A 24,258-nucleotide genomic window follows, 5' to 3' on the forward strand; every position below is an offset into this window, starting at 1 on the left:
CTGTTGATCAGTCCTGCACACCGGCTTGGAGGAATTTTAGCCCATTCCTCCGTACAGAACAGCTTCAACTCTGGGATGTTGGTGGGTTTCCTCACATGAACTGCTCGCTTCAGGTCCTTCCACAACATTTCGATTGGATTAAGGTCAGGACTTTGACTTGGCCATTCCAAAACATTAACTTTATTCTTCTTTAACCATTCTTTGGTAGAACGACTTGTGTGCTTAGGGTCGTTGTCTTGCTGCATGACCCACCTTCTCTTGATATTCAGTTCATGGACAGATATCCTGACATTTTCCTTTAGAATTTGCTGGTATAATTCAGAATTCATTGTTCCATCAATGATGGCAAGCCGTCCTGGCCCAGATGCAGCAAAACGGGCCCAAACCATGATACTACCACCACCATGTTTCACAGATGGGATAAAGTTCTTATGCTGGAATGCAGTGTTTTCCTTTCTCCAAACATAGCGCTTCTCATTTAAACCAAAAAGTTCTATTTTGGTCTCATCCGTCTACAAAACATTTTTCCAATAGCCTTCTGGCTTGTCCACGTGATCTTTAGCAAACTGCAGATGAGCAGCAATGTTCTTTTTGGAGAGCAGTGGCTTTCTCCTTGCAACCCTGCCATGCACACCATTGTTGTTCAGTGTTCTCCTGATGGTGGACTCCTGAACATTAGCCAATGTGAGAGAGGCCTTCAGTTGCTTAGAAGTTACCCTGAGGTCCTTTGTGACCTCGCCGACTATTACATGCCTTGCTCTTGGAGTGATCTTTGTTGGTCGACCACTCCTGGAGAGGGTAACAATGGTCTTGAATTTCCTCCATTTGTACACAATCTGTCTGACTGTGGATTGGTGGAGTCCAAACTCCTTAGAGATGGTTTTGTAACCTTTTCCAGCCTGATGAGCATCAACAACGCTTTTTCTGAGGTCCTCAGAAATCTCCTTTTTTCGTGCCATGATACACTTCCACAAACGTGTTGTGAAGCTCAGACTTTGATAGATCCCTGTTCTTTAAATAAAACAGGGTGCCCACTCACACCTGATTGTCGTCCCATTGATTGAAAACACCTGACTCTAATTTCACCTACAAATTAACTGCTAATCCTAGGGGTTCACATACTTTTGCCACTCACAGATATGTAATATTGGATCGTTTTCCTCAATAAATAAATGACCAAGTATAATAATTTTGTCTCATTTGTTTAACTGGGTTCTCTTTATCTACTTTTAGGACTTGTGTGAAAATCTGATGTTTTAGGTCATATTTATGCAGAAATACAGAAAATTTTAACGGGTTCACAAACTTTCAAGCACCATCGTATGGCGAGATCATTGGTAAAATGAAAAAACGCTTTCAGACACTACTCTGTCGCACAATTAAACCGTGCCAGATCAGTCGGCTGGTGGGTTTTCAAAATAAACAACACATGCATGTATTTTTGTGATAAATCCATATTATACTGAGTGTATTCCCAACATTCATCAATACAAAGCACCTGCATCTTTCAGTTTTTTTAAATCAAGGCTGAATCCTTTCTTCTTTGCCACTGCCTTTTAATAAATCAGATTTGAGACTTTTGATTTCTTTCAGCGTGACTGCAATGCATGATGGGATATATTGCTTTGGTTAGTGACCATCGTTGTATACTACTTTTTGTGATTCATTGTGGGATACTCCGAGTGCACAATATAGGGTGTAATAATCCTAATGCTTCGGACAGCACTACAAAATGGTGTCCTTACTATATAGTGCGCTATATAGGGAGTAGGGAGCGATTTCAGACACACGGAATATTTTCCAGATTGTTCAATTTACCTGTGCTTATGAAGGTCATTAAAAACAAAAAAAAAACAAAACCAGGTGACCAAAATGCAGCTTTTGCTCTTTTTTTCTTGAGCATAAATCAGATGATTACATCAAATAATGAGGTCACGTACATTAATGCGATTCTTAATAATTATTTTATTTACAAATACTACTAGAGCAATGCCACCACATCCTCCCCATAACTGTGAGCTCCAGCTGTCATGTTGACCAAGTCATGAGGTGGAGACAGAACCACTATGGGGTCTGCAGGACCTGCAGCACAAAAAGACAAAGCTCTTAGATAGTGATATTATGAGATTCCTGGAAGGTAGTGTATATTCAGACGAACAGTGCGTACCTTGTGCCCTCAGCATCGCATGATGAAGATTAACCGGCTCCACAGTCGTCATAGTTACCATGGAGTCAGTGGCAGCACCATCAGCCTCTAGCAAGCTGCTATGAGTCAGTGCCTCACCTGTCAATCAAACCCAGAACTAAATCTGATAAACTGAAAAGCTCTCCAGCCTAACATTTCTTTTCCTCTTCTGTGATACTCAAGCAGATTACTGAGGTGTAGAAATGTGTATAGCAGATATCTGTAACAGCCTGGTGCTGTGAAAGACTATAGACTCCATAATAATTCCTCAGTCACATCCTGGTACCTGTTTCTCTGCTTTCAGACGCGAGCGCGTCCTCTCCGTGTCGCTTCCTCATGTGGACGTTTCTGCTGCCGCTCTGAGAGAACATCTTCCCGCATATGGAGCACTGATGGGGCTTCTCCCCTGAAAATGCAAAAGCAATGCTGTTAATCGAATTGGCATGTGAGCTACTGGTATCACGTGCAGTCAGATCTGATTTAAAGGAGAACTGAAGGCAAATTTTTTATGATCAAAATTCTCTCTCTCTCATTTTATTAAATACAGGAATGCATTTCTGACAGCCGTAAACGAGATTCGTTGAGACCTGTGCGAGACATCGCAGGACGGAAATCAAAGTGACCATCTGCCAACGTTGTCCAAAGACGCGCGCGCCCTCTTTCGAATGCTGACGTAATCAAGCCGGAAGTTTTCCGTGTCCAAAATCGCTCCCTGCTCACTATATAGGGCACTATATGGTGGGGACGCCATTTTGTAGTGCTGTCCGAAACCTTAGTGAGGATTATGTGGGAAATGCGCTCAGTAAAATATCACAAAAATACATGCATGTATTTATTATTTTGAAAACCCACCAGCCGCCTGATCTGGCACGTTTTAATTGTGCGACAGTAATGACGTAAATACCAGCATGACGGGCTCGTCCTTATCCTGTCGTCTTTTCAACTCTTCTCTACTCCATGTTGGTTCGAAGTCGTATGGAATAATCTCCATGTCACGTACGCGAGGGAGGCGGATGTATGTGCAGAAGTATACAGTTTAATAAAGTGAAGAATATACTAGTGCATCTCAAAAAATTAGAATACCATGAAAAAGTTCCTTTTTTTCATAATTTAATTCAAAAAGGTAAACTTTCATATATTCTATATTCATTACATGTAAAGTGAAATATTTAAAGCCTTTTTTGTTTTAATTTTGATGATTATGGCTTATAGCTCATGAAAATCAGAAATCCAGTATCTCAAATTATTAGAATATTCCCTAAGATCAATCAAAAAAAGGATTTACAATACAGAAATGTCCAACTTCTGAAAAGTATATTCATTTATACACTCAATACTTGGTTGGGGCTCCTTTACCATGAATTACTGTATCAATGCGGTGTGGCATGGAGGTGATCAGTCTGTGGCACTGCTGAGGTGTTACTGAAGCCCAGGTTGCTTTGATAGTGGCCTTCAGCATATCCGTATTTTTGGGTCGGGTGTTTCTCATCTTCCTCTTGACAATACTCCATAGATTCTCTATGGGGTTCAGGTCAGGCAAGTTGGCTGGCCAATCAAACACAGTAATATCATGGTCAGCAAACCATTTGGTAGTAGTTTTGGCACTGTGGGTAGGTGCTAAGTCCTGCTGGAAAAGGAAATCAGCATCTCCAAAAAGCTCATCAGCAGATGGAAGCATGAAGTGCTCTAAAATCTCCTGGTAGATGGCTGTGTTGACTTTGGACTTGATAAAATACAGTGGACCAACACCAGCAGATGACATGGCACCCCAAATCATCACAGACTGTGGAAACTTCACACTGGGCTTCAAACACCTTGGATTCTGTGCCTCTCCACTCTTCCTCCAGACTCTAGAACCGTGATTTCCAAATTAAATGCAAAATGTACTTTCATCTGAAAAGAGGACTTTGGACCACTGAGCAACAGTCCATTTCTTTCTCTCCTTAGCCCAAGACACTTCTAACATTGTCTCTGGCTCAGGAGTAGCTTGATATTAGGAATGCGAAAGTTGTATCCCCTTTCTTGAAGATGTCTGTTCGTGATGGGTCTTGATACACTGACACCAGCCTCAGTCCACTCCTTGTGAAGCTCTCCCAAGTTCTTGAATCAACTTTTCTTAACAATCCTCTCAAGACTGCAGCCATCCCTGTTGCTTGCGCACCTTTTCCAGCCACCCTTTTCAGCAATGACCTTTTGTGGCTTACCCTCCTTGTGGAGGGCATCAGTGATCATCTTCTGGACAACAGTCAAGTCAGCAGTCTTCCCCATGATTGTGGTTGTGTGTACTGAACTAGACCGAGAGATACACTGTGTTCATACTGTTTTACTCAAACTTGAAATGAAATATTCTAATATTTTGACATGGGTTTTTTATGTTTTTGTACTGTATGCCATACTGAATAAAATTAAAATAGAAAAATGCTTGAAGCATTTTAGTTTGTGTGTAATGAGTCTATAATATATAACTTTCACTTTCTTAAATAACTGATGGAAAATGTTGAACTTTTTCACAATATTCTAGTTTTTTGAGATGCACTAGTATATACACAGGCAAACAATCCAAAACGGCAGGCTAGATCAAAAACAAGAATACAGGCAAAAGGGTCGGTCAAGGCACAAACAGTACATCAAAGGCTAAGCGAGGACAAGAACGAGAAACAGGCACAAGGATCGTGAAGCAGGAAATCAAGACAAAGAGTAGAAAGGCTCGGTAATGCGTACATGCGTATCGTAATACTTCGTGATGCGAATGCATCAGCACAGCCCTTAAATAGGCAAACACACAGTTCCTTAATTGAGCTCAGGTGTGCCTTGTTCACGGTGCGTGTGCTGGAGTCCACTCGGCATGCCTTCAGGTGCACGCGCCACAGTGTGCAGGACTGACACTCCATCACTGATGAAGCTGGCAAATCTTGAAATTAATCTAAATTGGAATGATCTGACCGCTGTGTAAACAGTTTTCAAAATGGCAGCGCCGACACTTCACGTTTGAAGTCTCGTGAAGATCGTGCGGATAAGCAACGCCTGGCGTGGACCATACGAACTACATTCAACATGGCTAAAAACCGAAAATGCCGATAAGTGTAATGTAAGAGGTCAATACGAGTCACGATATAAGGTTAATAAAACCGAAAACGTAATTGAATAACACGTTAAGAAATAAAGCAAGGTTAAAAATGACTACAGTTCCCCTTTAACATGGATTAGAGGCCTGTCTTTCACCTCCTGAACATAAACGTGTAAGTAACATCTCTGCATTGCAAACAGGAAGGACACTATTGAAGAAAAACTACAACCCCGATTCCAAAAAAGTTGGGACAAAGTACAAATTGTCAATAAAAACGGAATGCAATAATTTACAAATCTCAAAAACTGATATTGTATTCACAATAGAACATAGACAACATATCAAATGTCGAAAGTGAGACATTTTGAAATTTCATGCCAAATATTGGCTCATTTGAAATTTCATGACAGCAACACATCTCAAAAAAGTTGGGACAGGGGCAATAAGAGGCTGGAAAAGTTAAAGGTACAAAAAAGGAACAGCTGGAGGACCAAATTGCAACTCATTAGGTCAATTGGCGATAGGTCATTAACATGACTGGGTATAAAAAGAGCATCTTGGAGTGGCAGCGGCTCTCAGAAGTAAAGATGGGAAGAGGATCACCAATCCCCCTAATTCTGCACCGACAAATAGTGGAGCAATATCAGAAAGGAGTTCGACAGTGTAAAATTGCAAAGAGTTTGAACATATCAGCTACAGTGCATAATATCATCAAAAGATTCAGAGAATCTGGAAGAATCTCTGTGCGTAAGGGTCAAGGCCGGAAAACCATACTGGGTGCCCGTGATTTTCGGGCCCTTAGACGGCACTGCATCACATACAGGCATGCTTCTGTATTGGAAATCACAAAATAGGCTCAGGAATATTTCCAGAGAACATTATCTGTGAACACAATTCACCGTGCCATCCGCCGTTGCCAGCTAAAACTCGATAGTTCAAAGAAGAAGCCGTATCTAAACATGATCCAGAAGCGCAGACATCTTCTCTGGGCCAAGGCTCGTTTAAAATGGACTGTGGCAAAGTGGAAAACTGTTCTGTGGTCAGACGAATCAAAATTTGAAGTTCTTTATGGAAATCAGGGACACCGTGTCATTCGGACTAAAGAGGAGAAGGACGGCCCAAGTTATCATCAGCGCTCAGTTCAGAAGCCTGCATCTCTGATGGTAGGGGGTTGCATTAGTGCGGGTGGCATGGGCAGCTTACACATCTGGAAAGACACCATCAATGCTGAAAGGTATATCCAGGTTCTAGAGCAACATATGCTCCCATCTAGACAACGTCTCTTTCAGGGAAGACCTTGCATTTTCCGACAATGCCAAACCACATACTGCATCAATTACAGCATCATGGCTGCGTAGAAGAAGGGTCCGGGTACTGAACTGGCCAGCCTGCAGTCCAGATCTTTCACCCATAGAAAACATTTGGCGCATCATAAAACGGAAGATACGACAAAAAAAGACCCAAGACAGTTGAGCAACTAGAATCCTACATTAGACAAGAATGGGTTAACATTCCTATCCCTAAACTTGAGCAACTTGTCTCCTCAGTCCCCAGACATTTACAGACTGTTGTAAAGAGAAAAGGGGATGTCTCACAGTGGGAAACATGGCCTTGTCCCAACTTTGAGATGTGTTGTTGTCATGAAATTTAAAATCACCTAATTTTTCTCTTTAAATTATACATTTTCTCAGTTTAAACATTTGATATGTCATCTATGTTCTATTCTGAAAATATGGAATTTTGAAACTTCCACATCATTGCATTCCGTTTTTATTTACAATTTGTACTTTGTTCCAACTTTTTTGGAATCGGGGTTGTATTCCAGATATTTGACCTTACTGTGACTCTGACTCTGTTTGGTCAATTCCAAAATCTCATTACTTCATCTCTGGATTACAAAGATATTTCCACATAAATTCTACTAACATTCAACCACTCGTTCTTGAGAAATCACTTTAATGAAAATCTCACATGTATGGACTGAAAAGCTAGTGGTGGAGGTATTTTTAAAAAAGGGGGGGGGGATGAGAGGAAATTACTTTACAGCTGTTATAAAATAAGTGCTAGTGGGAACTAACTTGTTTAACAGACAAGCTGCAATTAAATGCAACTATTAACAGATTTTAAACAAAAAAAAAAGTATAATACGTCATTCTATAATATATAAAGAATTTGCTGAGGTGTAAAAGGAACAAAACACGCTGAGACATGCTGTTATTGGAAAATAATCACCTTTGGTGTGTGACTTGTTTTCCTATAACAGCACACATCTGTTTATTTTTTTTTGTGACATGAAAACTAAAGTGTGACCAAACACAGCACAAGTGCTACACTGTACTAGGGATGGCGAAAACTAAAAAAATCTTGACCGACCACCGAACCTCATTAGCCGGTTAAAGTCGGTTAACCTATGAGTTTAACAGGGATGCAAACGGCGCGCCTTTTGGCGGATGCCGCCTTTTTCACGGCTGAATCGTGCAGATCCGATTTTTTTTTTTTAGGGGGGGCGTTGGAGTGTCTGAGTAATTTCAACGGCATTTGCTTATTTAGTAATTTTAATACAGAATTTACTCTGATGAAATTATTCAGACACTCCAACGCCGCCCCCCCCAAAAAAAATCGGATCTGCACGATTCAGCTGTGAAAAAGGCGGCATCTGCGCCTTTAGTTTGTGTGGAGAGATATGATCTGCAATAACATGCATTGTTGGCAACAGACCGAAACATACTTTCAGAATGCACTGGCCAAGGCAGGACTAAACTCGATGTGCCTTCTAATAATAAAAAAAAAATAAATAAAAAAAAAAAATAAAAAAAAAATAAAAAACCACACAATAGTAATTTGTAAGCTAAAAAGCCCGTGTCTACACTTTTCTCTCGCCGAGTGGCAGCTGTCTTCAACTGGGGCGGGAGGGCGGGACATGACTGAATGGGTGTTTCTGATTTGTCAGCTGTCTTCCTTACACCGCATGGCATGCCCCAAGCGTTTACAACACAGAATTCCAGGTTCTCCGCTCCAAAATCGGCAGCTTCAAAACGATTGATTTTTTTTTTTGTTTAACCGACAACCAAAAAAAATTAAACGGTTGACGTTGATTCGGTCAACCACCGGTCAAACGGTCATCGGTTAACATCCCTACACTGTACAATTAAAAAAAAAAAAAAAAAGGGCTGCAAGTATCAATGTGTACTTATGGACATGCATTATATGTTTAGAGAAAAATAAGACAAGAAAATATTTATTAAAAACACGCACATATGCACCAAGGCAAATATAAATATTCAAAAAAATGTTAAACACTGTGCATGTGTAAAAAATTTAATTTAAAACATACCAGAGTGAACCAACATGTGTTTGCGGAGACTTGAGTACTCTGCAAAAGAACGTCCACAGTTGTCTACTTCACAGAGAAAGGGCTTCTCACCTGACACACATGGCAAGAGGGAAAGAAAAACACAAAATCTATATGTTAATGAACAAAAGTAGAACAAGAGTGCTCTGAGAGCACAATATCCCCCGCTGGCAACTGTGCCATAACTCTGGTAAAATGCAACTGAATTGAATTAAATTGGAATATGCATATTACCGACATATAACAAAGAATCCTGTCAAGTTTCGTGAAATTCCTCCATAAATTGTGAGAGGAGTTGATTTCAGAATGCGAGTACCCTTCCCGGGACAGACATCACCATGACATAATCCCCCTTCGGGCCTTTCAGCCAGTGGGAGATAAAAATTGTGAGGGAAGTTGATTTCAGAAAGCAAGCACACCTTGATGAAATTGCCAAAGTACAAGTTTATTAATGATCAAGGGCATAACTCTGGTCAAATTTGCCCAAATTAAACAAAATTTCAACATGCGTATAACTATCATATAACAAGGCCTTTTGCCAAGCTTCAAGAAATTCATCCAAAAATTGTGAGAGGAGTTGATGTCAGAAGGCGAGCACACCTTCATGAAATTGTGAAAGTACAAGGTTGCTAATCAAGAGCTGCAACTCTGGTAAAATGCGACCGAATTGAACAAAATAACAACATGCATACTACTAACATAGAACAATGCCTTTTGCCAAGTTTCGTGAAATTCCTCCACAAATTGTGAGAGGAGTTGATTTCAGAAGGAAAAAACACTCATGAAATTGTCAAAGTATAATTTTGTTAATAATCAAGGGCACAACTCTGGTCAAATTTGCCCAAATTAAACATAATTTCAACATGTGTATAACCGTCATATAACAAAGCTTTTTACCAAATTTGGTGAAATTCCTCCACAAATTGTGAGAGGAGTTGATTTCAGAAGAACGTACACCCTCATGAAATTGTCACAGTACAAGTGATTTAATCAAGCGTCAAAACTCTGGTAAAATTTTCACAAACGAAATTAAATCGCAATATGTGTGTTACCGTCATATAATAAGGCCTTTTACCAAGCTTCGAGAAATTCGTCCAAAAATTGTGAGAGGAGTTGATGTCAGAAGGCGAGCATGTCTTCATGAAATTGTGAAAGTACATGGTTGTTAATCAAGGGCTGTAACTCTGGTAAAATGCGACCGAATTGAACAAAATGCGTACTACCGACATATAACGATGCCTTTTGCCAAGTTTCGTGAAATTCCTCCAAAAATTGTGAGAGGAGTTGATTACAGAAGGAAAACACACTCTTGTGAAATTGTCAAAGTACAATTTTGTTAATCAAGGGCTGCAACTCTGGTAAAATGTGACCGAATTTAACAAAACTACAATATGCGTATTACCGACGTATAACAAAGAATCCTGCTAAATTTCGTGAAATTCCTCCAAAAATTCTGAGAGGAGTTGATTTCAGAAGGTAAGCACCCTTCCTGGGACGGACGGACATCACCACGACATAATCCTCCTTCGGGCCTTTCGGCCAGCGGGGGATAAAAACCAAGTTCTCAGAATTTGATGTTTATAAAGAAGATGCTTACCAGTATGTGTTCGTTTGTGGTTCTTCAGATTACCAGCAGTGGTAAACTTCTTGCCACAGTTCTTCTCGTTACAGATGAAGGGCTTCTCACCATTGTGTGTCCTCATGTGGACCTGCAGTCTCTGTAGTACATAAAAGCTCTTCCCACAGCCCTCAGCTCCACAGCGGAACGTCCGGTCATTCCTGAAATGTACGTACACACACACGCAACTATAAACTCGATGCGATCGACATAAATCTCAACAATAATTAGTGGTAACAAAGTCCTGCATTGTTTGCATGAGAATACTAGGTCAAGTAACACTCATCTCTTGCACAGTGCTCACACAATACATTTTACACATCCTCTTACAAATTTATAGCTTTTATTTCAGAACAAATGTACAAAATGTCAAACAATGCTGAACTGGCAGCTGTAAGCTACTCTCTCTTATCAATTTCATTTTTGGCAGTTTTCAGTTCCTGAAACCCCTTCCTTGACCTACCTGTGTGTTTTCAGGTGGTATTTCAGATGAGCAGGGTAAGTAAAAGTCCGTTGGCAGTTATCATAAGGACACCTGAGAATCTTCTCTGCAGGTGCACGACTGTTTCGTGGTGGCGTCTCCTTTTTTGGCCCCTCTGACTGGCAGCTAAGAATGTGGTCACCTGGACAAGGACAACGCAAAGTGTTTATGATGTGTTGTATGTGAATAAACTGTATTGCAGGACATAAAGATTCTATACACGACCAAACGATCACAGTCACTCAGAATTAAAAGGCCGTGAAGAAAGAGGATATTACTGTTGCTACTAGCCCTGGCTTCCTTTGCCAGCTCAGCTCGAGTGGCAGCAATCAGGCTGTCGTGGGCAAGCTCTTGCACCCGCAGATACCATGGAGCGCTTCCGTCTGCACAATCCCCTGCTGAAATTTCCTCTTCGGCCTCGTCCACGTCATCCTGCACAAACACCAGGGGCTCTGTCGAGGCTGCCAGCCCTTCTCACAAAGCAGGTGATGACAGAGGGGAAGAAAGTAATTCGCGCAAGTCTCATTCTTATAGTACAACACTTCATAATACTTAGAAAATGATGATTACAAAATGGCAGCTAATAATTAGATCCTCTGGTTTGGACCATGTACCAAACAGTACAGTATAATATTAAAAAGAGTACGTCAGTACATTAAAAAGTGTACCAGTACTGGTCATGCTTACAACATTAATCGTGCTTTATGCATTACTTATAGACAAAAGACGCACACATTCAGCCAAAAAAAACCACCATAAAAGCACTTTTCTGGATAATTTTATTCCATGAATTACCCCACGGAGGCAGAACCACAGGGAGCAGCCACTGCTGACCGGAAGTGGCGTACAAGTCGTTGATTCCGGGTTATCGGGTGCGAGTAAACAAGCAGTGTTCTGTGGGTTGAGATTCTCAGTTCCCCGTCAAGTAACCTCAGAACACGTTGAATAAATATAGATCTATTTTTTTTTTTTGCGGTCCGGCTTCCATCAAATCGTGCGCTCTGATTGGCTCGCGAGCGGTCCGGAATCCTACGATCCGGACCCCAGTTGGCGACTCGCTCGTTCACAACAACAAACATAGTAGCAATTTTTTGTCAACATTTATTTTCGCATTTCTCAGTATAATAGCATTAATTTTACAGCATGGATCACGATAACGACAGTGTTCACAGCGAAAGCGAGTTTTACTACCCTGATGAAGACGAAATAAAAGAAAACGTTTCAGGAGAAAGCTGAAAACAAGCTTGTAGCAGGTTTGTTCTAAATATCAGGCATGAAAACGGGTCAGGGGTGAAAAAGGTGAGAAGGGTGCGCGAGTGGTGACGTGGCCTCTGGTGTTGTTTTATTTTGTTTGGGGGGGGTCCTCCTCCAGAATAAATATTATAGGCGCCTTACTAAGTATACTGTATTGACATTTGCACAAGGACGTACAGTGGGGCAAAAAAGTATTTAGTCAGCCACCAATTGTGCAAGTTCTCCCACTTAAAAAGATGAGAGAGGCCTGTAATTTTCATCATAGGTACACTTCAACTATGAGAGACAGAATGGGGGGAAAGAATCCAGGAAATCACATTGTAGGATTTTTAATGAATTAATTGGTAAATTCCTCGGTAAAATAAGTATTTGGTCACCTCCAAACAAGCAAGATTTCTGGCTCTCACAGACCTGTAACTACTTCTTTAAGAGGCTCCTCTGTCCTCCACTCGTTACCTGTATTAATGGCACCTGTTTGAACTCGTTATCAGTATAAAAGACACCTGTCCACAACCTCAAACAGTCACACTCCAAACTCCACTATGGCCAAGACCAAAGAGCTGTCAAAGGACACCAGAAACAAAATTGTAGACCTGCACCAGGCTGGGAAGACTGAATCTGCAATAGGCAAGCAGCTTGGTGTGAAGAAATCAACTGTGGGAGCAATTATTAGAAAATGGAAGACATACAAGACCACTGATAATCTCCCTCGATCTGGGGCTCCACGCAAGATCTCACCCCGTGGGGTCAAAATGATCACAAGAACGGTGAGCAAAAATCCCAGAACCACACGGGGGGACCTAGTGAATGACCTGCAGAGAGCTGGGACCAACGTAACAAAGGCTACCATCAGTAACACACTACGCCGCCAGGGACTCAAATCCTGCAGTGCCAGACATGTCCCCCTGTTTAAGCCAGTACATGTCCAGGCCAGTCTGAAGTTTGCTAGAAAGCATTTGGATGATCCAGAAGAGGATTGGGAGAATGTCATATGGTCAGATGAAACCAAAATAGAACTTTTTGGTAAAAACTCAACTTATCGTGTTTGGAGGAGAAAGAATGCAGAGTTGCATCCAAAGAACACCATACCTACTGTGAAGCATGGGGGTGGAAACATCTAGTCTGGCTAACGCGACTTCAAAGCTCTGCGAGCATTGGTCTGCCAAAGATATTAAGCCCAACCGTTTCCCAAAGGCGTGGTTGACCCGCCTCCCTGAAATGCCTCAGTTTGCTACTGGTCGAAGCCAGAAAAGGCTGTGACGAAGCTTAAACCAATCACATCACGCTTTCCTCTGACGTATGTGACGCGACGGAAACTGCTTGAGTAACAGGAAGAAGATAAATACCTCCAGGGCTGCTCTTTGCTCCGTTTTCAATGAGAACTTCCCATTGAATGCTTTCAATACAGCATCTACCACTGTGTCAAAGACTTGCCGCTGCTCCATGTTCGTAATGTTTCTAGTGAATGAAGCGCTTCCGGCATAGATTCTGTAAACAATCTATGGCTTCCGGTCGCAGTTCTACTATGTCACTGCCTTGAACACGCCTCTACCCAGGGCCGCTGGAGATGCTCAAAGTTGATTGGCTCCTGATTTTTCGGGAGCTTGGAAGAGCTGGAGATAGCTTGCCTTGCCAGACTAAGCTCGCAACAGGGCCTCGTGTTGCGTCACACTTAGGATGGGCGGGCCCAGGCTAGGAAACATCATGCTTTGGGGCTGTTTTTCTGCAAAGGGACCAGGACGACTGATCCGTGTAAAGGAAAGAATGAATGGGGCCATGTATCGTGAGATTTTGAGTGAAAACCTCCTTCCATCAGCAAGGGCATTGAAGATGAAACGTGGCTGGGTCTTTCAGCATGACAATGATCCCAAACACGCCACCCGGGCAACGAAGGAGTGGCTTCGTAAGAAGCATTTCAAGGTCCTGGAGTGGCCTAGCTAGTCTCCAGATCTCAACCCCATAGAAAATCTTTGGAGGGAGTTGAAAGTCCGTGTTGCCCAGCGACAGCCCCAAAACATCACTGCTCTAGAGGAGATCTGCATGGAGGAATGGGCCAAAATACCAGCAACAGTGTGTGAAAACCTTGTGAAGACTTACAGAAAACGTTTGACCTCTGTCAATGCCAACAAAGGGTATATAACAAAGTATTGAGATGAACTTTTGTTATTGACCAAATACTTATTTTCCACCATAATTTGCAAATAAATTCTTTAAAAATCAGACAGACTGTGATTTTCTGGATTTTTTTCCTCATTCTGTCTCTCATAGTTGAGGTGTACCTATGATGAAAATTACAGGCATCTCTCATCTTTTTAAGTGGGAGAACTTGCACAGTTGGTGACTGACTAAATACTTTTTTGCCCCACTGTACAGTACAAATACAAATTCAAATACATGTAGTTATAGTGAAATTATGCCCTGGAAAAAAATGCGAATAATAGAACGAAGAAAGTGGAGAACACACAAAGAATAGTGATCATTTTTTCCCTTTTATTTGCCTGGACCACCAGTGTCTCCATGGCCCGCTTTCGCGGAGTTGCCACATGTTTCAGCCTTGCCCGCTTCTCTCCTTCAGCAGTCTGTTTCTTGGCCTGCTGAGCACTGCAAGCTGCTTGAGAGCCATACTTGCTCTGCTGCTTTTCCTCCTTGTTCATCCTCTGCTGGTGTTTGTATGTGGCTGCTGCAGAGTTAATGTTCTTGCACAATGTTCTGTCCACTTCCCCAAACTTCACGTCCTCCCTTCTAAACCGCTGCATAGCTGTCTTCCCCCTAGACATCAGCGTGTACTTGACAGTCTGTATTGCATTAAATGTTTCCACGTTCATGTTGCCACTCCTTTGATCAATTACATCATTCATCAGACTAAATGAGGACTCGACTCTAGGTCCATGAAAGATGGAGAGGCAACGCTTAACCAGTGGACCCAGGGAGGGGTACTTGTCAGGTTTGTCGAAGACATGACCCCACCACTCCACGATGCTCTCTCCCTCCTTAAAGCTGGGGATGGTCAGGTCAACACTGAACCGCACAAGTTCCCTCTGGATATCCTGGTCTGCTGGCAAGAGGTGCCCCAGCATACCACTCAGCCTGCCAAGATATGGAAGTACCTGCAGCTTTCAGTTCTTTTTAAATCAAGGCTGAATACTTTCTTCTTTGCTGCTGTCTTTTATTAAATCAAACTTGAGACTTTTAATTTGATTTCTTTCAGCACGGACAGCACTACAAAATGGCGTCTGCACTATACAGTGCCATATATAGTGAGTAGCGAGCAATTTCGGACACAGGGATTGTCAAAAGACGCGCGCGCCTTGTTTCGAATGCTGACGTAATCAAGCCGGAAGTTTTGTTTGTTTTGATAGCAATCAGGAAAGTTTGAAAAAAGTAGGAAATTCAGTCCGATGACTCAATCCAGCTTCCAGCTTCTGGTGGTCTGGTCTGCACTCTACTCTGACTGATGTGTGCACGCTCTGGCCAGCAGGAGAAGAGGCGCGAAATGATGCTGCTTGCCCTTCGCACCGAGATGTACTCGTCGCTATGGCGTCAATATCAAAGCATGAGGAGGCGCAAACCGGCACGAACTGTCTATGGGTGCGAAGCGACCTCCTTGCCCTTTGGGTCAATATCAAACCCCCCCAATTTTTTTTCTCATCAGATCTACACGATTCATGTAGGTCACCCATTTTGGTTTCAAAACGGCGAATTTCGCCGAAAGGTGAGGGATTTTCATGTATGAAATATGGTTTCCCTTTCGGGCGCTCTCATTCTCTGTTAGAATTTAAAGAACATAAAGAAGATATTTTTTTCTGTAAAGAAAAAAATATATTATTTACCAGCTTAAGCTCAGTCCGTATCGTGAAATACCGTGACCTTGGCCTTGAAAATACTGACCTCAGCTTCCCAGCTGGTAAATAATATGCATTTGTAATAGACCTTTATGGCACATATCTATTATTTCATGGCATTATGTGCAATAGGGTGCATCAGTTGCCCTCACTTTCATAAAATCCGATGCATTTTTATTTAGGTGTTCATTTTCACCGATAAAAGACATCCTGTAAAATTTTTTGACCATATTCAAAAGTCTAATGGTGGCACCATGAGGTTCATTTTTTGCCAAAAAACGCTTATTTTATGTTTTCGCGTAAAGTTTGAATCACAGTGTTGGACTCCATTTATTGATTCCTTGTGAGCCAGAGATCATGTTAAGAACCTTTACAAGGGATTGAGAAGCATTAATGTGATTCATAATACATTTGTATTGTTTAAAAGTAGTTGAACAATGATTCAATGAGCAGCTAAAACTCAAACTGTGCTTGATAATATATTTAGAATATGTACTAAAAATGTGTATCTAAGATATTTGGTATACTCTATAAGGTGCCATAATGTTTCATGAAAAGTGATTGAAATTTTGTCATAAAATAGCAGCTTTTTCCATAACTTTGAGCTCCTGGTGCCACCATTAAACTTTTGAATTTTGTCAAAATATTTCACCCAGTATGTTTTCTTACCAAAAGGAACATAAAAACAAAAATGCATCATGATCGGAGGAACTTTTCATTTTTAGGGGGCAACTGATGCACCCTACTGTGCAAGTACATTTGGTTGTACTTTGGGGTCGAGAGCTTCGCCGGTGAAGCTCGACAGTTTTAGAATGAGTAGGTCATGTATTTAGATAAATATCTTCACGAGTTTATCATCATACAAGCATGATAAACATATTGACAGAAACTTTATACTTTCCTATGTGCCCACTGGAAAATATTATTATAGTTTTTAAATGACCTAAATTAGATGAAACAAAACTTGTCACCTTCCTCGGTCACACCGGAGCGCATGCTTCAGCATTTATAAAAAGATCATTCATATGCCCTGTCTCCGAAATTGCTCCCTACTCACTACATAGTATAGGGAGTAGTGAACGAGTGAGCGATTTCAGACACAGGGATGGTAACGGCATGATAATCACTTTCACCCTTTCGGTTTCGACTGGTTTCTCTTTCGTGGTGGGAACGCCCACTGCAAACAGGATAAAATCTGTCCGATATCCCATTAGGGAATATTGGGATATATTTGGGCTATAGTTTGGGCTATTTGGAGGTAAAACTTGTTGCGAGATGGCACACGGATTTTATGCACTTCGGATGATTCATGACAGCGATTCGGTTCAATCTTGAGAACCGTGACAATGATGATGAACGGTGCTTTTTTTTTTTTTAACACTTCAACTTGATCCAACCAAAGATCAGATCAAGTAAGCGTAAACGTTTCTTCTATTTCTTCTGAGCAGATCGGTTGATAATGTGTTATCTTAGACTGGTGTCTGCAACACGGGGTCAGTGACCAGTCCACTGCAGCCCAGACAATCAGACAAACCAACGACTGTGCGTCACTACCGGTGCCAGAACAGCCCATGGAGGGGTCAACGTGTCGCTGACCATGCCTGACTGGCAGAGCAGTGACTTAAAACTCATGTGTACTTGACAAGAGCTTATGATGAACCTTACATGATGGAACCACTGGGATCATACGTGATCTTTTGAAATAGCTAGTAATTAAAATTCACTACAGGTACACTTTAATGAGGTCATTGCTATTTAGGTACCTTAGTGCATAGAGTGCGATTTGGGGTGCAGCTCTGAATTCTCTTTGAAATGTTATTACAATTACCAGATTAATTTACATGGTGGAAACGGGCATAGTACAACTCTCCTAACGAATGCAGACCTGTTTACCCCAAATTTGCCCTGTCAGTAGTCTTGCAGTATCTTGTCAGTAGTTTTGGTAAGCTGTCAGTAGGAATTTTACTGGGGTCCAATCTATGTATTGTATCGAAGACAAAAAGTAGAAAGCAGCCTATTAGATAATAGTACTCATTCAAGTTGAAAGTAAGTGATAGATTACATGAACAAAATTTTAAAAATTAAAATCTAGCACTGGTCTTATTTTTTCTGTCAAGTTAAGCACCTGTGAGAACCAAAAAGCAAACCCATGTAAGATTCTAGATCTGCTCCATAATCCTCATATTACCAAGCCTAGACTCTAAGGTCTACCTGTTGACTCCTCATACATTTCATTATTTCAGTATCTCTGAAATAACCAAAAGACTAGCAGTAATACTTATTTAGGATGCTACAATAAGAAAAAAATATTTCAGAGACCATATTATGCTCTAATAGGCTACTTAATACTTGATTGGCAGCTATACTCATCTCACACTCTTTACTAACAAATCACAAGTCATTTAATGCCATCGGCCTTTCGCTTCGCGGCCGCCATGATTGTGTGCTCAGAAACCAAAGTTGAAACAACGGAACCTTCCCACAATGCAACGTACGGTAAACGTGGCTTAAACATGGCCGCGCCCATGACTATACGATCGATGTTCGATTCCCACAATAAATATGATTATAAAGTAAGTCATGAACAGGGTTTTTTTCTAGAAAAATTTAGTATGAGGGCGCTCACCATGGCGAGGGAGCGAAGCGGGGGGGGGGTGTGTGTGTGTGTGTGTGTGTGCCGGTTGTCCCCCCCCGCCATGCAAAGCCTTTGAAAAATTGAGGCTCCAACGGGACATTCTGAGGCTATCCGAGAGGGAAATTGTAACAAATTGTCTGTCAACATTGAAAAAGAAAGAAGTAATCTTCTTCTGCCCCGGACAGTCTTTGGCTTTCTTCCATTTCGTGCCGCGGGATGACATCTTTAAATGCCCAAGTGTCAACAAAAACAACTCGCGAACTACTTCTGTCAAAAGCTCCCGCGCCGGTGGGTCATTCAGTCTCGAGAAATCTCGCTCTACAAGTCGGCTGACCTTGTATGTAACCCATGTCAAATCTCGCGAGAGCAGCCGCGACAAGTAAACAACTAAACAACATGGCACCTCAGTCTGGAAAACGCCAATTCGGATTGTTTTTGCACCGTCTGGCGGTGTATCTACTATGATTGGAATATTTTTGGAGCAATTATAACGTATTTGATGATCAGACACATTGCTGCTGGGATGTTTTCATGGAGTCGGTAAGGGGGCGCACGCCGAGAGTAAGAGGGCGCAGTTCCCCCGTTTAGACGAAACCTGTTGAAACATTTGGCAACATTTCGGCCATAAATCGTAGTTTTTGGACAAGAATTCGTAGTCCGTATTTTGTTTTGAAAACTCGTAGGAACTATGGACAAATCGTAGGAGTAAACAGGTCTGCGAATGTCCTTCCACAGTTAGTGAAAACTATACACGCATTCAAACCAGATAACTTTTAATGATACCTTTGGCAAGGTTGAGTAGAACATATGAGGTGCTGTCTGATTGCTGGAGGTCTTGCAGAATTGCAGGTGGGGTTGGTGTTGGAGAGTGAGACTGGAGCTGCACTACCAGGGGGCTTCGTTCTGGTCCAAACTCCGACAACGATGGGGATCCTGCATGGCTAAGAGCACTCTCTAGACACAGTTTCATCATGGTATGATACACAAGAACAATTTTATGGCACACAGCAGTAAAATATAAAGAGGACTAATTATACACAAAAGTGGCACATGCATAACTAGAGATGATGTTCATGGTGACGTCCCATAAACAATACAAAATATCTACCATTGCATACCTGGAAGATCTAGCTGGCTGCATATGGAATTATCTGAAGAGGGAAGGAGAGGTAGACACTGAGTTTTGGAATCCGCGTCCTCCAAACCCTGACCCAAGGGTATGGAGGCGTTCTGCACAAACTCAACCAGCAGCTTCAGAAAGGTTATAAAACAGAGTTAGGTCAAAGAGAGTGGCTTTCAAATAAGCATAGAAATGTCAGTTTAAACACCTTCGAGAAAGGTGTTGTGTTTCAATACCTCAGGTTTGGAATCAAGCTCATCAGAAAGCATGGATTCAGTCTTATTTGTTCTGTGGTGAGGAAGAAAACAAATAATATAACCGTTTCCTGCTGGATACGGAGTTGCATTTTATTTCAACTGATGACTTTTGGTCAGACTTACCCGCTAAAGTGGACACGAGGATGACTGGATCAGAAAGAGCAGGTTACAGTCATCATATCACTGCTATGAAAGGTTTTTGGAGGGTCGCCCAAAAGACTAAAATTGAGTCAAAGTAAAAACAAAATTATGAGATTTCATACAGCCGTTAATAATAACAACAACGGCAACAACAACAATAATAATACTCCATAAAAACCATATTTATCTTCTTGGTCCACTTTTTTCTCTCATCGCTCTCGCTTGATGACGGTCGGGCCCTCCCTGCAGGTCAGTGAAACACTTACCGGACAAGGGACCTTCATCACTGGTTCCAGCCCCATTCTTTACATTATTCGCAATTGACATTTCACTCATAACTGAGGTGTATTTTAAGGTTACCACCAACCGGTATTTTTATTGAGACGCCATCTCTAGAAGGGATGTCAACCAAGATCAAAGGGCCCCTACTACTGATAAGTAGGCATCATTTTTATGATGGTCTCTGGTATGACCTGACTGTGAGTAGAACTTGCAATCTCCCGATCGAGAGGCGGACACGCTAACCACTAGGCCACAATACAGATGCGAGTGGGGAGTCAAACTCTCACTGTTACCAGAGAACGAGCCCCCCCACTGTAACCCTAGCTATGTAATATAGGCTAGAGGCTGAGGGCTACGAAACGGAGATCGGCGCCACCAAACGCGCCATGAATGGTGCAGGAAGGACTTTGACCCATAAGACATGGCGATGCCCTGCTGGGCGCCAACCCAGTACTTCTCGGCTACGGGATATTGGACTATTCTTTGTCCGACCTCTCACCTTTGACCTGTCTGGCTTGGGTGGCCCTATCAGGAGTATTTGCTCCCGCCAGCATGGCTCTCAGGATCATCAAGGCATGCAAGGCCTAAATCATGACAAGGTGGTAGCCCAAGGCAGGCAAATATAGATAAACACCAGCCTTTGAAATTTGACAAAGCGGATTTGGGCAATGAATAAAGTGGAGGTTATTCCAATCGTTGTTGGAGCCCTTGGTGTGGTTACACAAAAGATCCAAAATTGGATCTCGAAGATTGGTGTTGAAATTTGAACTGAGTTGCTGCAAAAGACTGCACTCTTGGGAACAGCGCTACAAATGTAGGAAGGAGTGTGAACTGGCAGCATGGTGGTGTAGTAGTTAGCACTGTCGCCTCACAGCAAGAAGGTTCTGCGTTCGCAGCTAGCAGAGGCCTTTCTGTACGGAGTTTGCATGTTCTCCCCGTGTCTGCGTGGGTTTCCTCCACAGTCCAAAGACATGCAGTTAGGTTAACATGGGGCGGCCTTGGTCTGAACTGCCCTTGAGCGAGGTACCTAACCCCTGACTACTGCCTGGGTGCTGTAGTATGGCTGTGTGTTTGTGTTCACTGCTTCAGATGGGTTAAATACAGAGGATGACTCTCACTCTGGTTCGAGCCCAGCAGCCAGCAAGGGCCTTTGTGTGTTGAGTTTGCATGTTTTCGCCATGTCTGCGTGGGTTTCCTCCGGGTGCTCCGGTGTCCCCCACAGTCCAAAGATATGCAGGTTAGGTTAACTGGGGACTCTAAATTGACCGTAGGTGTGAATGTGAATGGTTGTCTGTGTCTATGTGTCAGCCCTGTGATGACCTGGCAACTTGTCCAGGGTGTACCCCGCCTTTCGCCCGTAGTCAGCTGGGATGGGCTCCAGCTTGCCTGCGACCCTGTAGAACAGGATAAGCAGCTACAGATAATGGATGGAATCTCACTGTGCATGTGACAAATAAGAGCAGCTTCTTCTTCTTAGAACTGCAGGACCCTTGGTCATTTATTATGACCCGTTGCTTTATGTTAATTCTGATGACAAAAGATCAGTCTCAGTTTGAAATAATAATAATAATAATAATAATAATAATAATAGGGTCACATGGTGGTGTAGTGGTTAGCACTGTCGCCTCACAGCAAGAAGGTCTGGGTTCGAGCCCCATGGCCGGCGAGGGCCTTTCTGTGTGGAGTTTGCATGTTCTCCCCGTGTCCGCGTGGGTTTCCTCCGGGTGCTCCGGTTTCCCCCACAGTCCAAAGACATGCAGGTTAGGTTAACTGGTGACTCTAAATTGACCGTAGGTGTGAATGTGAGTGTGAATGGTTGTCTGTGTCTATGTGTCAGCCCTGTGATGACCTGGCGACTTGTCCAGGGTGTACCCCGCCTTTCACCCGTAGTCAGCTGGGATGGGCTCCAGCTTGCCTGCGACCCTGTAGAACAGGATAAGCAGCTACAGATAATGGATGGAATCTCACTGTGCATGTGACAAATAAGAGCAGCTTCTTCTTCTTAGAACTGCAGGACCCTTGGTCATTTATTATGACCCGTTGCTTTATGTTAATTCTGATGACAAAAGATCAGTCTCAGTTTGAAATAATAATAATAATAATAATAATAATAGGGTCACATGGTGGTGTAGTGGTTAGCACTGTCGCCTCACAGCAAGAAGGTCTGGGTTCGAGCCCCATGGCCGGCGAGGGCCTTTCTGTGTGGAGTTTGCATGTTCTCCCCGTGTCCGCGTGGGTTTCCTCCGGGTGCTCCGGTTTCCCCCACAGTCCAAAGACATGCAGGTTAGGTTAACTGGTGACTCTAAATTGACCGTAGGTGTGAATGTGAGTGTGAATGGTTGTCTGTGTCTATGTGTCAGCCCTGTGATGACCTGGCGACTTGTCCAGGGTGTACCCCGCCTTTCGCCCGTAGTCAGCTGGGATGGGCTCCAGCTTGCCTGCGACCCTGTAGAACAGGATAAGCAGCTACAGATAATGGATGGAATCTCACTGTGCATGTGACAAATAAGAGCAGCTTCTTCTTCTTAGAACTGCAGGACCCTTGGTCATTTATTATGACCCGTTGCTTTATGTTAATTCTGATGACAAAAGATCAGTCTGAGTTTGAAATAATAATAATAATAATAATAATAATAATAATAATAATAGGGTGGCATGGTGGTGTAGTGGTTAGCACTGTCGCCTCACAGCAAGAAGGTCCGGGTTCGAGCCCCGTGGCCGGCGAGGGCCTTTCTGTGCGGAGTTTGCATGTTCTCCCCGTGTCCGCGTGGGTTTCCTCCGGGTGCTCCGGTTTCCCCCACAGTCCAAAGACATGCAGGTTAGGTTAACTGGTGACTCTAAATTGACCGTAGGTGTGAATGTGAGTGTGAATGGTTGTCTGTGTCTATGTGTCAGCCCTGTGATGACCTGGCGACTTGTCCAGGGTGTACCCCGCCTTTCGCCCGTAGTCAGCTGGGATAGGCTCCAGCTTGCCTGCGACCCTGTAGAACAGGATAAAGCGGCTAGAGATAATGAGATGAGATAAACATTGTTAGTGGTGTATTAAATCAGGTTTGGGAAGAAACACAATAAAACAGGGAAGTTTTAGCGTTTGCAATTGTTAACTGTGAACCACAAAATCCTGGTTATAAAGTTGTGTTTTTAAAAGTTGGGGGTTTCACGGCTTATTTAGGAAACAACAACAAACAGCAGCAAAGTGACAGTAAACGGTTCAGGTCTCTTTCCTCCCTCGGCCTTTGACACTCTCAGAGCCCATATCCGCTTAGCTGAAAGGAAGTGTCAGTTTTTAACCCCACTTTTGTTTACTAGTCGCGTAAAACAACCAAATAACGAGCCTTAACTTAGCTATATCATACAGGGAGCATTAAATATCATCACAAACTCAGGAAACCCTGCAGCTAGCTAGCTAAACTTTTGTCGGCGTTTTCTATGATTTAATGCTCTGACTGACTAGCTGCTTATTTGTTAGCTGGATTAGACTTTTCCCTTCTTTTAATGTTATTACCAGTTATATTAGTAGAAATCCAGCTTATTAATCAACAATTCTTTGCATTTTGGTTTAAAAAAAAATGCATTCAATAGAAACCCTACCTCCATCCGTCATGTTAAAACAGAAAACGACGACAACAACATCTCAAACAAAAAGCGGTCCCAGATGTACTTCCGGGTTGAGATGTGAATCGTCATGAGTGAATCGACTCATTCAAGTGAATCTTGGGAACCGACTCTTAGACTTGGACAAAACTTTATTTATCCCTGAAGGGCAATTAGAAGGGCGAAGAGCAAGAAAATAAAATCACAAAAAGAATAAAAATCACAAAAATGGGTGGGCAAAAACAAAACAAAACCAGCGTATTATGTACAATATACAATGGCAGGCCTGTTGCCAGTGACAAAGTAAAAAAAAAATATATATATATATATATATCTCATCTCATTATCTCTAGCCGCCTTATCCTTCTACAGGGTTGCAGGCGAGCTGGAGCCTATCCCAGCTGACTACGGGCGAAAGGCGGGGTACACC

General features: G+C 42.5%; 1 protein-coding gene across 1 annotated transcript; it reads right to left on the reverse strand.

Moving 5' to 3' along the window:
• Positions 1-1,945: 1,945 nt before the first annotated feature.
• znf410 (zinc finger protein 410) lies at positions 1,946-23,934 on the reverse strand. The gene is made up of 12 exons (XM_060917785.1): positions 23,826-23,934; positions 19,935-20,030; positions 19,791-19,842; positions 19,553-19,685; positions 19,218-19,388; positions 10,982-11,173; positions 10,686-10,845; positions 10,202-10,383; positions 8,587-8,676; positions 2,472-2,591; positions 2,168-2,284; positions 1,946-2,082 (listed from the first exon to the last, which is right to left on the reverse strand). The coding sequence occupies exons 3-12, from the start codon at positions 19,821-19,823 to the stop codon at positions 1,982-1,984; spliced, it is 1,299 nt and encodes a 432-aa protein (XP_060773768.1). The 5' UTR covers positions 19,824-19,842; positions 19,935-20,030; positions 23,826-23,934; the 3' UTR covers positions 1,946-1,981.
• Between the last annotated feature and the right edge of the window lie 324 nt (positions 23,935-24,258).

This window comes from Neoarius graeffei, chromosome 3 (assembly GCF_027579695.1).
Source record: "Neoarius graeffei isolate fNeoGra1 chromosome 3, fNeoGra1.pri, whole genome shotgun sequence".
NCBI classification, from domain to species: Eukaryota; Metazoa; Chordata; class Actinopteri; order Siluriformes; family Ariidae; genus Neoarius; species Neoarius graeffei.

Coding starts and splice junctions, on each gene's coding strand:
- znf410 (XM_060917785.1), bottom strand. CDS start 19,823: ATGCTTTCTGATGAGCTTGATTCCAAACCTGAG. Junction 2,285..2,471: donor GTCTGAAAGCAGAGAAACAG/GTACCAGGATGT, acceptor TTTGATTGACAG/GTGAGGCACTGACTCATAGC. Junction 2,083..2,167: donor TGCGATGCTGAGGGCACAAG/GTACGCACTGTT, acceptor TTTGTGCTGCAG/GTCCTGCAGACCCCATAGTG.